The sequence below is a fragment of the Chenopodium album genome, chromosome 27 (genome assembly GCF_948465745.1).
Source record: "Chenopodium album chromosome 27, dcCheAlbu1.1, whole genome shotgun sequence".
Lineage (NCBI taxonomy): Eukaryota > Viridiplantae > Streptophyta > Magnoliopsida > Caryophyllales > Amaranthaceae > Chenopodium > Chenopodium album.
In genome coordinates this window covers 3,588,388-3,603,803 of record NC_137860.1, presented here as the reverse complement: position 1 = coordinate 3,603,803, position 15,416 = coordinate 3,588,388, and the positions used below count along the sequence as shown (strand labels likewise).

The 15,416-nt window shown below is 34.1% G+C and overlaps 2 protein-coding genes across 2 annotated transcripts; one reads left to right on the top strand and one right to left on the bottom strand.

Moving 5' to 3' along the window:
* The first annotated feature begins 2,051 nt into the window (after positions 1-2,051).
* On the top strand, positions 2,052-7,393 carry LOC145619491 (alkaline ceramidase TOD1-like). Its single transcript, XM_081674192.1, has 5 exons — positions 2,052-2,190; positions 2,556-3,099; positions 3,191-3,388; positions 3,513-4,073; positions 6,730-7,393. The coding sequence occupies exons 2-5, from the start codon at positions 2,865-2,867 to the stop codon at positions 7,071-7,073; spliced, it is 1,338 nt and encodes a 445-aa protein (XP_081530318.1). The 5' UTR covers positions 2,052-2,190; positions 2,556-2,864; the 3' UTR covers positions 7,074-7,393.
* Positions 7,394-7,845: 452 nt separating this feature from the next.
* LOC145619488 (glutamine-dependent NAD(+) synthetase-like) lies at positions 7,846-15,334 on the bottom strand. The gene is made up of 13 exons (XM_081674187.1): positions 15,032-15,334; positions 13,614-13,919; positions 13,187-13,410; positions 12,957-13,060; positions 12,619-12,753; positions 11,562-11,736; positions 11,184-11,319; positions 10,554-10,692; positions 10,162-10,338; positions 9,837-10,004; positions 9,528-9,623; positions 8,595-8,723; positions 7,846-8,504 (listed from the first exon to the last, which is right to left on the bottom strand). Exons 1-13 carry the CDS (start codon positions 15,223-15,225, stop codon positions 8,283-8,285), a joined length of 2,205 nt encoding a protein of 734 aa, XP_081530313.1. The 5' UTR covers positions 15,226-15,334; the 3' UTR covers positions 7,846-8,282.
* Positions 15,335-15,416: the final 82 nt, after the last annotated feature.

The window sequence follows — 15,416 nt, the reverse complement described above, 5'->3', positions numbered from 1 at the left end:
GGTTTCAAGTTTTGAATCTGTAGATTCCATGGTGTTGCGATGGAACATTACAAGTTCTCAGTCTTCGGAGTCATTTGGTTTAATCTGAGGAGGAAGTAAGGGAAAGGGGCGGAATTGAGGTGTGATTGAAATCATGTTGATTTAAGTTCTTAAATAATTTAACTTTAAAATGAATGTAAAGGATAGAAGTTAAATGGATACAAGTCTGCTGTTGGTTTTTTTAATACATTCGCAGTGATTGTCCAAAGTGCAATGAACATCATCTAATTATTTTTGTTCAATTCCTTATTAAAAAGATTTGTGTTTTTTAACATAATTTTTGTATTTATGATCTTTGATATAGTTTGAGTGAAACTAACCAAAGTATGTATGTATTTTCCGTATATTTGTATAATGTCATCATTGATTCAATGTTTGGCTGTGTAAGGTCATAACTCAAACCTACTACACAAGCCTTCCAATCAGACTGATGTCACCTCTGAAATTCAGAACACTGCATTCACAAGCCTACTACACAACTTTTTTGTAAAAGATATATAGTCAAAAGTTGCATTAAATTTTTGCGGTTTGATTTCAATATTTATTATAATATAAAATCCCAACAATCCTAACAACAATTATGTATCCGGGTGTAAGGTGTATCAAAGGGTAATTTATGTTCACTTAATACTTTCTACTCATTTTAAAATCTTAAAATGAACAAAATAAAAAAAAAAAAAATAAATATTTAATAAGCAAAAAAATAAAAAAAACATCCATGGGTGTACGGTGTACCCACTAATGTGTGCACTCGGGTGTATATAAAAGGTGTTGCAAAAGTCATTCCAAACCAAACTGCAAAAAAATATGGTTTGGTTAGTTGTTTAAATCAACTTTATAATTAACAATTAAATACCAAGGGACTTGGGAAGGAGAGTACAATTCATAGAAATTGAATGATTTGGATGCTAGAAATTACTCTGTTTACTTATAAGAAATGGTAGTTGGAGTTTTAATAGTGAAAAAGATAGGTATTGTAACAATTTTTCCTTCTTAAAGGTTGTCACCTCTTATGTAAACCCCATTTACTGATTTTACATGTTTTGAAGGTCGTGTTTCACTTGGGAATATAATGCCTATTTCATGAGCCCATTTCACACAATCAACCTCAAGTCAAAATGCCAAACAAATCTACACATTCAAAACATAGCCCATCCAACCCCAACCCTTGATAGTTTGAACTCATGATGGATTTGATTACCTGTAATGACTCGTGTTAGAGTTTGGTTTTGTAACTTCTACTAAGGGCCTGTTCATATTTACTGAATTGAGCTGAACTGAATTGATTGGAACTGAACTGAACTGAACTGAACTGATTGGAACTGAACTGAACTGAACTGAATTGAGCTGAAATGAATATTTTATGTGAGAGGGAAATTAAGAGCTGAACTGAACTGAACTGAACTGAACTGATTGGAACTGAACTGAACTGATTGGAACTGAACTGAACTGAACTGAACTGAACTGAACTGAAATTAAGTAAATGTGAACAGGCCCTAAGAGTACGCAACTCCTGTGCTTTTTGTTAGTGCCCCCATTTGTCACTTATGTCAATGTGGATGTTTGAAAACTATACATTAAAATAGTTATACACAAGTACTCACATAACTATTTTAAACCTTTTTTTTTTTTCCAGACAATTTTTAATCTAATTTACTCCATACATATAAAGCACAAATATCAATCAAAATGGTGTTTGTGAATAATAAAGCGGGGAAGTATATTTTACCTTACCAATCTTTTTCTTTTGACCTTACCAATGTAACCATTGGTCAAAATGTGATTTTGAGGGCTACTTTTCATCCTAAAATTAATTTCCAAAATTTATGTTAAGAAAATTCCCTCAAATTCTAGAACATAAGTTGTGTTTACTACTCCGGTATTAAGTTTTTATTGGTGTAAAGTTTCTCCACAAAAAAAGTTTTTATTTTATTTTATTTATTTATTTTTTTATTTTTATTGGTGTACCATTTTTTAATTGTATTTTTCAATGCCAGAAGCAAAAACAAAAACAAAAAAATCAAGTAAAAACAAAATATCCCTTTCCATAAGAATATTTTCTCTGACAATTCTGGGTATTTGGGCCACTTTCTCCGACCTCTGCCACTCTCTTCACCTCCACTGTTGTTTTCTCCTCACACCCAACAACAGGTTTTTCTCCTTTTCCATTTTTCCTCATTTTTCTGTTAGATTTTGCTGATTAAAAACCCAATTTTTGATTTCTGAATGAATTTTTTTTTCTTTCTTTTGGGTTAAGAATGATAATACTTGAGAATGAGGAAAGGTTTATTTGTTTGCTTTGTATTATGGGTATTAGATTAAAGTGGGTCAATTGTTTTTTCCTTAAAGAAATCACAAAATTATGAATTATTATAATAATTGTTATGGATAGTACTAGAATGAATGATTATTAATAACCCTTTTCTTTGTTTTTTTCCAAAAAGTATTGATTATAATTGTAATTGTTCTAATCTATGTTCTCATATTTGAAGTAATTGTTAAACTATGGCGTGCAGGTTTCCTTATTGCAGTTCGTGTTATCTTGATTGTAAAGGTTTCTCGTCGATGCCTTAATCCTTATATTGCCTGTTGCGACGAGAATGAGGTTGATGTTGTAGCTTCTTGTCGATGCCTTAACCCTTAATTCGCCTATTGCAACAATGAGGTTGATGTTGTAGCTTCTCGTCGATTCCTTAATCCTTAATTTGCCTGTTTCGATGAGGAGGTTAATTGCTGATGTTGTAGCTTCTCGTTGATGACTTTGTCATTGTCATTAATTTTGCCTGTTTCGACGAGGAAGAGGTCGATGTTGTAGCTTCACGTCGATGCCTCTACTATTACAATCAAAGAGGCTTTGTTTCTCTTGCTTTTACCTCTTTGCCTCGCTTATCCTCGCCTTCTATGTCTCTGTCTCCCCTAGCATGAAATGCCTCCTTTTCCGCGCTGCTCCCTATGATCCCATCCAATCTCCTCTCTTCTCTTACCCTTCGTCTTATGGCGAACACAAACATGTTCTTCCCACACTCCGTTCGTCCTGTTCTTCCCCTGTTTTTTTCTCAGGTATAACTTTTCCACTATATATTTGGGGTGGACTAATCTTCCCTTCGTCTTGTTGTTATAACTTGATTGTGTTTTTTTTCGTGTTTGATAGATTATCCATCAATCTTCAAAGAGATACAACGAGGTTGTCAAAATCGAATTGATTTGCCTTTGAGGTATATGCATGGGAAGGCTGTTACATTTGGTGGAAATTTTAGCTTAGAGAAGAGGATTAATTTTTTTGATGCATTTGAACAAAATATAGAATTCCCTTGTGGATTCTTTAAGCCATTTCCAATCAATGATTATGGTTAGTACACTTCATGTTAAGACTAATTTAACAAATAAACATTCAATAATATTGTTCAAGTTTAAGATGACTTGATTTTAGAAATGAGTTTGTATGATGCATAATAGTATAATTTTTGTTTCAGATCGAGCAGAAATGGGGAGGTGCAAAGGAGTGGTAGTAGTATCCGCGATTTTTGGTGATCATGATAAAATCCGGCAGCCAAAAGGGATTGGTTCTAAGACATTAGACATCACTTGTTTCATCATGTTTGTTGATGATGTTACATTGAGAGGGCTTCTTAACCACAACTTAATTTCGAAAGAATCGAATGAATATAAGGTTGGCGTATGGAGGCTAGTCAATGTCTCATCCGAGGGGTTGTATCGAAATCCAGCCATGAATGGTGTGATACCAAAGTATCTTGTTCATAGGCTTTTCCCTAGTGCAAAGTACAGCATTTGGGTGGATGCTAAATTGCAACTTGTGGTTGATCCTTTGCTTTTGATTCATTCCCTTGTTATAAAGGAAGATGTGGACATGGCCATTTCGAGGCACCCGTTTTTCACACACACCATGGAGGAAGCTGTGGCGACTACAAGGTGGAGGAAATGGTTAGATATTGAAGGAATAAAGATACAAATGGAAACTTATTGTGAAAATGGGTTACGTCCTTGGTCATCTAGCAAACTACCTTACCTATCCGGTAATTCTATATCATTTTTTTTCCGATCATTATTGAGTTTTACACTGTTTGTTTTTACTCCATGCGTTTCAGAATGTTTGTCCTACTTGTTTTATAAAACATATTAAAGATAACATAAACAAACCGATAATAATATACTTAAGTAGAACAATGCTTCATGTTTGTAAATCGATAAGATGGAGTTTGATTAAAAGAATATAAAAATATAAATAAATAAATAAAAAAAATCAAAGCAAAACATGCATTACCAAATACAAAGCCTCAAATCTGAAAATTGATTTCTTTTCTTTACTATAACCTAAATTCTAAAGTGGTAGAAAAATGTTAATTATTGTCTCATGAAATTAACACTAATATTACATGTAAAGTGTACTTGAACCTCTAATTTCGGCTTTTGTTGTTTAAGGATTAAAGGAGGCGTAAGTATGTAAAAATCAATGAGGATTTGCACTAATAATTAAAAAGAGTGTAATTGATCACTTATAGCTTAAAATTGAAGTATAAGACATACTTTTTCCTGTTTAATTATATAAAAATGGATTAGCCTTTTATATGAAATCTAACTATTACAAAGTAAACTTGTTATGTAGGACATATCCACCTAATAACTTGCATGCGTATCCTTGTGTTATTAGATATGTAGATAAAGCAAGGTTAGGAATTTAGGATTGATGATTGTCTAATCATAGTAAAGTCTTTGTCCCACTTAATTAATACTATTAATTAGTAATATTTTGGTGTTACCTGCTCCAATATGTACTTCGTAATCATTTATTCTAGAAGAGCATTTGTGCAAGTCCCCTCCATTGCAACAATGATGTAGGTTTGGGGCCTGTTTCAAGTTCTTTTGACTCGTGACCTGACTTGACCAGACCGGATCTTTGGAATATTTAGCATGTAAATATATCGCATACATTTCATTCTCTTATTTTTTTTGAAAGACAATTTCATTCTTAACTTAAACAAGCATGACCCGACAATGCAATATATAGATTTTCCGAGGAGAAAAGGTCATTATTGTATTGACTCATCTATGTGAACATATTAAAACTCCAAAGAATGTTGTTCTGGAAGCATTATTTAACATTATACATATGTCTAATATATACCCGAGTGCATCTAGTGCTGAACACACTTACGCACACAAGTTTTAAATTGGTCTTGATCACACACATAGTAGAACATGATAGTCATCGAATCTATCTTTTAAATTATAGAGTTTTGCTTCAGGTGCATTCAAATATATGTAAGAATATGTAGAGTGATATTGTTCTAGCTTAGTATGAAATATGATGAATATTTGGGTATGATTCATTATTTTGTGAAGTAATTAAATAGTGTGTTATGTCTTGATATCGACTTGCATGAGCTAAATTGTGGATTGAGAAGTATGAATTAATATTGTCCATATTTTGTAAAAGGACAAGATGATGCAAAGCTGGATCTAGTTGTTTAACATTGAGTAACACATTTATGTGACACGAGATCCCCATCTATTATTAAATTCTTTTGTAAATGAATTTGAGGACATGCTACTCACATGACTGCTAAGCAAAATTAGATTTATGTTTTAGTATTTCATTTTTCTTCAATCCTCTCACCTGTCCAATGAGTAGGTAAATTTAGTGTCCGTTTAGATAATTTTATGGTACGAAATACGAATGAATCATAAGGGTAATGAAATTTGAATTTGTGACCTATTGTACACAAACCCTCAGTCTTGACCTTGTTGGTTGTGGGTGGAGTTTGTTAACGAATGACAATATATACCATATGCTTTAGAACATCAGAAAATGGTCAAGAGGTAAAATTGAAGTGTCATTGTCTAGCTAATTTAACATCTGTTACCATGAAATGAAAGTGAGATCTTTAACATGGCTTTTGTCAACATACATACAATAATTAATTAATAGGATAAAAGATATAAGAAGCTGAGTTCAGAAAACAACAACTTGTTTCCAACATTTTCAAGTTTCAATTTTTTTCGGGGGGCCGGACCTTTTATGTTCATGTCTTATGATATGTCACTTTGATTTTACTGTTTGTATCTTTTTGGTCTAGAAAATAAGAATGTCTCTTTCAATCTTTAAATTCAGTCCCACATCCAGCTATATTTTGGAACCTTACTTTCTGATTGGTAATGGAAGATTAGGAAATTTCGCTTTTTTCTAAAATTATTTATGATGAACTTATAACTAGAAAGGTACGGCGGCAAAAACCAATAAGGTTTTGACCTAGTGGCTAAGACTGAAGGCTTGTGTTTTTGTGTACGAGACAATACTTACAAAATTACAAGTATATGATGCATTGATATTTAACCGATGGATGACTTATCATGTGTTGCATGCTAGATTGATCAATGTGTGGTCAAATTATGTTTTGAGAAAGGGATAAGACTTGATTCTAAGCATTGGATGTGTTTTCGATATTTCGTTATCTTGCTTAAAACGCTCATATGCATACTTTTTTTTGCGAAGTACTATCTTATGAGTATTGTAGTACATCCCAATTATTAGACATTTGATTTTCAAATTTTGCTAATTGTTCCAATAAAATTGTCAAAACTATACTGACTAGTAATGATTAAATAACAAAACATATGATGTTGCAACAAGTTTTAACAGCAGTGTATGAAAATGGGTTGTGTTGATTGCAGACGTGCCAGATACAGCCTTGATACTGCGAAAGCACGGAGTAAGTAGCAATCTCTTCTCATGCCTGATGTTCAATGAGTTAGATGCCTTCAATCACAGAGATCAGCTTGCCTTTGCATATGTGAGGGACAAGATGAAGCCTAGAATCAAAATGAACATGTTCGAGGTGGAAGTACTCGAACAGATTGTATTGGAATACCGGCACAACCTTAAGCGTGGCAGCTCTTCTACCACTCCTGCAAATAAACTCAAAATCACAAGGGCTCAACCTGATGTTTCGAGGGCCAACGGCCTAGGCAAGTGTCAAGGGTATTTTTCGGAGATGTGGGGGGAATCACATTATTGATCCTTCTTGTTTTGAAGCAGTATAGTAGGTTATTCTTTTATTGTTGTTCATAGCCATATTTAGATAGGGTTTAGACACATTTGATCGAGAAAGGAGGAAAAAAGGCGTAGGAAATGACATCTTCAATACTTTGCATAGCATTTACATCAGATTTGGTGCTATTTTGTGTGCCATTTATTCTTATGTTAAATGCATCCTAAGTCCCTGCTGTTTTGTATTCCATACTTCTTCAATTCATGGTGTATATAATTTATATAGTTCAAAGAGATACAGATTAACTAATCACAAAATCGACCAAACTTTATGGAAACCTATATTAACTGATTTATTAGAGCAAGTTTGCTCAGATCCATTGTTCAAAATATGGAATTGTTGTTATGTCAGTATGTGTTTGGATTGATAAGTTCTTTCGTTTCATCATTCAGAGATTTAAGGTGAAGGTTTTTCTTACCTAGCATTGCTAATGACTAGAAATGTGTCTAATTGCTTGTTATGCCTGGTGTAGGCAAATTAACATACCAATAGAACTCCCAAAAACTGGTTCGAATTTTGCAAATTCATACTGCAGCTAGAGTTAACAGTACTGAGATAGAACGGAAATTGTTGATTTGCATATTGAAAATGAACAATCTAAACGAAATCCTGTGAATAAAATTAATATGGAGGATAGTTTACTGCGTTTTGGGAGTTAATCAACTATTTGCAGTATGGAGTATGGATACTATTAATATAGCAGTGATGTACATGTATGAATGGAAACCCACACTTTGTGCTGTGTGCAACGGTATAGGACAACAGTATCAAAGCCTGTCGCGGATACTGGCATTCCAACTATCTAGAGTGCCACCACTGAAGCTGATTTAGACACTAAAGAATAGGAAGAGGAGGGTGCTGACCCCAACTGCATCTATTTCGACTTCTAATAGATTTTAGGTACAAGCTCCCGCCCCTGATGCCTATTGAAAATGAGAGAATCGGATCCAGAGTAAGGGAAAGAGAAGTGCTGCATGTTAAATCTTGCACTGATGACTGTATAATGAAGGCTGTAAAAGACTAAAAGCCACTAGCATATTTTGTAATACCCTATATTTTCAGTAATTATTTAAATTTCAAGTAGTTTGAATAATTACGTAAAAGGTGAGGTGAAAATTGTGAATCATCATTAAGCTAAAAATGCAGTAGGAACTTGCGTTGCTGATGCAATTTCAACTAAAACCCCACGTTAGGATTTCCAGATCCAACGGCTGCAACTCCCATGCCACCAACCTGATCTGATACAAGTTCTGGTTTATCTTTGTCATCGGATTTTGCTAGAACTTTGTCACCATTGATCTTCTTAACAAGGTCATCAATTTTGCGGAATTGAAATGGCCATCTCGAGTTGTACAAGAATTGACGCAGATCAAACCTATTGTCCTCTGGTGAATAGCTCTTCAAGATAGCAACAATACATATAAGGATTTACAACAATCAACAACATAACCTATGCCAAGAAAACAGTGTTCAGCAGAAAAAGGATACCTCTGCATGGTAGGAAGGCGTAAGGACAGTCATCTTGTGTCGATTGATGGAGTAGTACTTGAAGAAAAACTTCACCTTCTCAGCAATTTCTGATGGAGTCAATACTGAACCCCATCTAAAGCAAAGATCCTGCAAGAAGTTGAAAATATTGATAAATAGCAAAAACCAACTTCTACTTTTTGAAGGATCACCCTTTAAAATTAATGCAGGTTTTTTACCTGACTGAAAATTATGCATATTTTCTTTTTATCCAATTTATATTCTATTACTGTAGATTATTTTCTGGAAGCCACAAACTCACAAGGTATGCTTGGGCATTAATTGGTGAGTGGTGACACGTAAAAATATTACAGATTTGATATGTGAAATTCATGTCCTTGAATGAGGTTAGATCTTTTGCTTACTTCTTAAAGAACACAGTTACTTAAATTATCACCAACTGCTATTCTGATCAAGGAAGGCGAAAAATCAAAATCCTAGTTCATCACTCTACAGGCTACACTAAATTTTTAATCAATCTATTGTTCACTACTTCACTGCTTCTCGCCGTCTAATTACCCATCAATTAAATCCATTTTGAGTTGTTATTGGCACCTGTTAATAAGCTGTTACAGTACTTGCTAACAAAATATAGCATGGCCGCCTATAATTTTACACCCAAATAAACACACTTTTACCCAACTAGAGTTTCTAGAAGCTCAGATTAAAAGGACAATATCATACTTGTCCTGTGCAATGACTTGTGCTTTAAAAAACTAAACATTGTGAATTCTGTAATACCTAGTCATTAAAGCAAAATAAAGTTAACTTCCGCTATGCAAGTTACAAAACCATTCAATGCTTATGACACTATCAACCTAATTGCTTGTAGATAGTTGAAGGAAAACTGGAAAACAAAATGTGTTCATCAATATGAAGCAAAGTTATACATACCGTGAACATAGATACTGGACCACGACGATAAATTTTACGCAGTCGGCCATAAACTGAAAGGTCTTCATATGTCATTCCCATATCCACTTCATCCAGCTGTGAGCAAAACATAATATAAATAATCAACTATCTACTTGGCATTGCACACTATAAATTAATGGGTGTACAACAAACCAGCACATTAACTACAATTATTTTAAGTCATAAGGAAAAAAAAAGGAAAAAGGACCAACAAGAATTATTAATGAGATACAACTAAGTAGCAATATTTGACACAAGAATATTAGTGATACATCTAGCAAAGAGTACCTGTGTGTAATCTGAGCGTATTGGCTCCAGTTCAGCCGTTGGCGGAGCAGCTTCAACCTCTGCCAAAGAAGAGTAGCCAAGATGGACAGCAGCCCACCGCAAGAATGCTCGAAGATCAGTCTTACTAATACTTCCAATAGGATTTATGTCGGCTGAGCTACAATCATACTAAAAAACAAAGCCAAAAGTATTAGTAGCACAATCAACGGATTAGCAATAGCTACAAATTTGAACTACCAATTTGATTCATTCTGTCATGATGGAAGAGAGTCAAGATACTTCAACTATACACTAAAGACATGAGGTCAGACCAGAAAAAGATTACCTTTGTCAAGTAACCACGCAATGCCTCATCGACATTGGAGCTACCAAGGACAAGATAAAACCCAGATTTGTTATGAACCCAAGGCATAAGCGATGCCAACATGAAAGCCAAAACCATTCTTATACGAGCTTGAATGTTCTGTAACCCTAAGTTCTCAGCATTTGATCCTCCATCAACCTGCATAAAAACCAAGACATTAATATAATTTCAAAGATCTATAGTAGCATTTCTATTATTGTAGATTTGTAAAATTAGCTATTTTCAAAAGCAAAATACAGTAATGCACTGAATCATTAATAGACTAAAACAATAATAACACAAATGGTGAAATCCAAATAAAGTACACACTTCAATTTCCACCCTCCTATTATCATAGTCTTTTCAGTGATCACCTTATAGTGAGGACGTTTTCCAGTTAGTGTCTGAAACAAAGTCAGTAGTGCTGAAATAACACCATCTATGCAGACATCAAGATGCCATGACCCAATCTCATCTGCAAGTTCTTTGGCACGTGATTTTGTTGTTTCAGAGCTGCAAAAAGGATTATATTGACAATCATTATCAAATTACATAATCTAAACAGCAACCACCTCCCCGAAAAAATGTGGGCAGGGTATTACAAAAATCCTTACCCCTAATCATTGACATATTGTGCCTATTCTAATAATTACTATTTTGAATCATAAAATAATAGCCATCTATGTTAGATCGAAATCATCATGCTCAATCATTTTTGAAGCTCTTATCATTGCATACTTTAGCTATGCTATGTTCATGCGAATGTTGATTTGAGTATATTGACAGATGATAACATTTTAGATATCTTAGCTATATAAATTAACAAAAATACATTTAAAGTTTTGCTCTTGCGTGAAACATCACTTCAACAATGGAAAATCATCGTCTTATCATAGTTGTGATTGATGTGCTACTTGAGTAGTGAGCATACATCTTGGCACTAGTCTGATACACAAAACAAAAGTACATTGCTTGGAATTACATAGAGTAGCATTTAATTGTACCTATTTTCCGTTCCCATGAACACGGTGTAAAATATGCGTTTTGCAAACTCTTTGCTATCAGTTGGAAATTTGCCATCAGGATACTGGCCAATCCTTATTGCATCAGATTTAACTCGTTCATCACCATTATGAATTTCTGGATACCAAACAGCATAATTTTATTTTAACGAGTCATAAAAAAAAAAGAGTAATAATTTTTTTGAAAAAAAAAAATGCCATGGTGAACTACTAGTATAATATCACCCGAAAAATGAAACAAAAAGAGCCTTGAACATTAAGATAATGACCATATTCCTATGTAATAAGAAAGCAGCAAAAATAGGCCCAAACTAAAGAGTTAACTTCAACAAATGATAGAAAGGCTCATCGTGAACTCACCTTTAACAACTAGCTGACACATGCAGCCAACAATTGCAGCAACAGAGGAGCTATCAGCACCTCCAGAAAGTGGAAGCAAGAAACCAGAAGCTCCACTTCTTCTTAAATAGTCCCATAGCCAGCAAGCAGGTCCCAAAGCTATTTCTTCCTCAGGTTTGTGTTCACGAAACTTGGTCTACAAGACACCATTGCATTTCCTTAAGACAAATGTACTTGTATATGTAAAAAATGTTTTTGAAAGGGCAAAAGTTGCACTTTTGTTTAGCAATGTGGAAACAGTTTGCTAAATTGGCATTAAACTTCACACAAAAATGTACTCCTTCCGTCCCAAAAAGAATGACCCATTTGGGTTGATTACGTGGGTATTAAGGAAGTTAAGTAAAAAGAAGTAAAAGTATATTGGAAAGATAAATTTACATGGGGTTTGTAAAAAAATAGAGAGAGAAAGTAATAAAATAACATGGAAAATCAAATTTTTATATGGGGAAGCTAATTTTGCACAAATATTGTAGCAAATTGGTGGGTGTTTTAATGCAAATGGGTCATTCTTTTTGGGACAGTTTTGGCCAAATGGGTCGTTCTTTTTGGGACGGAGGGAGTACATTACAATGCATTTCAATTACCACCAACTAAACAGGACATAACAATATCGCATAGTTGAATAGAGAGAGCTCTCGAGTACACAGATGAGATAAATGAATTTTTATGCAATACAACTATACAATAGTTCGATATCCAAAATTAAGACTGGAGCAATAGGGGGGAGGAAGGAGAGAGCTTAATTATTGACAATATACCATTAAAAATCTGTAAGTTGTACCCAATAAATAGCAGCAAAAAAGGTTCTACCTGCAGTTTCTTTTATAATAATTGTACTCTGCTTAATTAATTGGATTTATAAAAAAAATTGTCTCGCAAAAGACCCTAGGCAACCTCTACAGAAGCTCAAAGATGAAGAATCCTTCTCCTCTAATAAGCACACAATAAAATGCAAAGCATACTTGGAAAAAGTGATTACTTTTGACCAACGTTTTGCTTGAATAGGTGATGGGCTAACCTTAAGTGGACATGAAATAGGTTCGTCCAAGTGAAATGATTGGCAAAGCTTGTACGGAGCTACAACAAATGGGACATCTACTTTTTTGCTCGCCTGCTGCTGAAGACTACTTGAGGAAAGTCGTAGGCTAGTAATCTGTTATGAATACATACTATGATCAGATAAAGAGTAATCAAGCACAATATGTAACATAGCTAGAAGAAAATAGAAGTATAATACCATCACTGTAAACATATGACCATAAGCATTTAGGTCATACAATTTCTATGACACAAAAGGCAAATCAGCCTGATAAATAAGAAGGCTGAAAATTTTGAAGACCAAACATTGAAACTTACTGCATCAAGATCCACGTGAGCAATGACAACTTCCACATCCTTCAATGAGAATTGTGAGCCTTGTGCAACCACATCTCCGTTCACAACAACACAGGAACATCCATCTGCCAAATCAAATTAGGGGTAAGAAATAGATAGGCAAACTATATGGACACTACTAAATCATGATAACAAAATCTGCAATTCATTGGAATGATTGATGCCAATATAAAGTCAAAACAAAGAGATACCGTAATATAAGCGTCCACCATCACAACCCTGCTGATTACTATACATGTAAAGCCCTCCACGAGCTTGTGTAGCACCTATAAAAGCATCCATACGAACTTTAAGCTTTCTTAGTTGATGGTGACTTCCACTAGCATTCATAAAAACTTCAACACCATTTAATGCAAGCTGGGCATGTGGTGGATCTGGACAAAATAACTCCTCACAAATTTCAGCAGCAACAGTTCTGACAAGAAAATAAATGCTTGAGCAACAGTCATCTCCAATCAGGGAGGGGAAAGAGGGGGGAATATTATGCAAGAACCACAAATAGTTTGTAAAAGGCAAAGCTCAAGATCAGGAAAGAATACATCAAGGAGTGCTCAATAAGATTTTGTACAACGAAATGCTGTGAAACAAAATGCAATACATAAAAAGTATGTAACATACGTGTCCAAGAACTTAATGAAACCATAACCAAAGGGCACTGTTGTTTGCAATATGGCATCCGCAATATCTTGAGGTAGCTGAAAGTCCACCATCTGGTCTGTATGCTTCCAGGAAGTGAACCAACGCAGCTCTCTGTAATTACCATCATTGGCAAGCCACATCTTTGGTCGTATCATGATGATCTTTCTATTCATACAAAGAACTTGGCAATTGTAACGTGCCGATCCATTAATAACAGGCATCCCGAAGCTACATAGTATGCCATCTGTCCAGTCCTCGAGCAAAATTTCTTTCAGACATTCCCATCTGCATGTTCGTCATCAAGTGTTACAATTACTTTCCACTCACAAACTCGCACCATTATAAAACATGAGGAGACGATACTAAATATACAAACATCATACATATAGTCAGGTGCATCAAATCTATACAATATCTATATCATGCTAACTAATACTTCCTCCGTTTTTTAATAGTTGCAACACACACTTTTTCACGCTATTTAAGAAAAGTGGGGTTCACATGATGTAATACACTTTAAAATGGGGTAAGAGGTTTTTGGATTATAATTTAGTAGGTCATGTGCTTAAAAAAAGAAAAATAGTATAACTTTTTCCCAAAAAACTTTCCATTTATAGTGTGTTGCAAGTATTGTGACATTTCCATTTTAGAAAAGTGTTGCAAGTATCAAAAAACGAAGGAAATATTATTTATACACAAGTAAATGTTACTCCCTCCGTTTTTAAATACTTGTTCCACTTTCCATATGCGGCCGTTTTTAAATACTTGCTCCATTTCCTTATTTAGAAAGGTTTTACAATATTTAATAAATTTCTCTCACCAAGTGGTCCCAAGATATATTCTCTCTCCGCCAATTCTCTTCACTTCTTTTACTTTTTACAATTTTTTATTCTTCCACCAACCCCACTATCTCCATATTTTATTACTTTCTCCTAAAATTCCGCACACGAAGAAATGGAGCAAGTATTTAAAAACAAAGAGAGTACGTGCTACATCCGTCTTAAAGTAGTTGCTCCATTTGCTAACTAATTTTATTAATACACAAGTAATTGTCTGAAAATACACCATGCAAATGCACACATAAACTATCAATGATATCATATTTTGTGAATCAACAAACATAACAAATTAACAATATGCTGACATTATAGCACAGCATTTCCCATTAATACCATAATTTACCAAAGGGTCAAAATCATCCAAGTAAACAAGAGCTGAGCAACAAAAAAAAAAAAAAAAAAAAAAAAAAAAAAAAAAAAACTATTAAAAAAAATCCAAAACAAAATCAATAACACAATTGTTGCTCCTACAACTAGAGTTATCAAATTTAAATTGCAGTCATGAAAATTTATTACGAATAAAATAAATAATTAATAGAAAATGAAGAAGCATCTTACGCATGAGAGACAGTATCAAGCTCTAAGAAATGATCTTCGCAACCATAACCAGTGATTTCGAGCTCAGGACCTAATCGAATAGTAGCGCCAGCATGTTTAGCCCTAGAAATTGATTCTTTAATATTCTTCAAATTGCAATCGAAATCCATTGCCCATTGATTCAAATTGCATGTTGCAACTTTGATCAACCTCATTTTTTTTTTTTTTTTTCTAATTTCTGCAGAAAGTAGATGTTCAGGTTGAAATTCAACAATTTAATTCTTCAAATGTGCAGGAATTTTGGATGAGAATTTGGTTGGGTAGTTTCCAACCTCTATTTAACGTTATGAGTAAAAGTGTATGGTCTTTTAGACTATTTACTCGGATTTTCCAATTCCAACGAACG

Coding starts and splice junctions, on each gene's coding strand:
- LOC145619491 (XM_081674192.1), top strand. CDS start 2,865: ATGCCTCTACTATTACAATCAAAGAGGCTTTGTTTCTCTTGCTTTTAC. Junction 3,100..3,190: donor TTCCCCTGTTTTTTTCTCAG/GTATAACTTTTC, acceptor CGTGTTTGATAG/ATTATCCATCAATCTTCAAA. Junction 4,074..6,729: donor CAAACTACCTTACCTATCCG/GTAATTCTATAT, acceptor TGTTGATTGCAG/ACGTGCCAGATACAGCCTTG.
- LOC145619488 (XM_081674187.1), bottom strand. CDS start 15,225: ATGAGGTTGATCAAAGTTGCAACATGCAATTTGAATCAATGGGCAATG. Junction 13,920..15,031: donor CTTGATACTGTCTCTCATGC/GTAAGATGCTTC, acceptor ACGAACATGCAG/ATGGGAATGTCTGAAAGAAA. Junction 13,061..13,186: donor TGGTGGACGCTTATATTACG/GTATCTCTTTGT, acceptor TTGATTTGGCAG/ATGGATGTTCCTGTGTTGTT.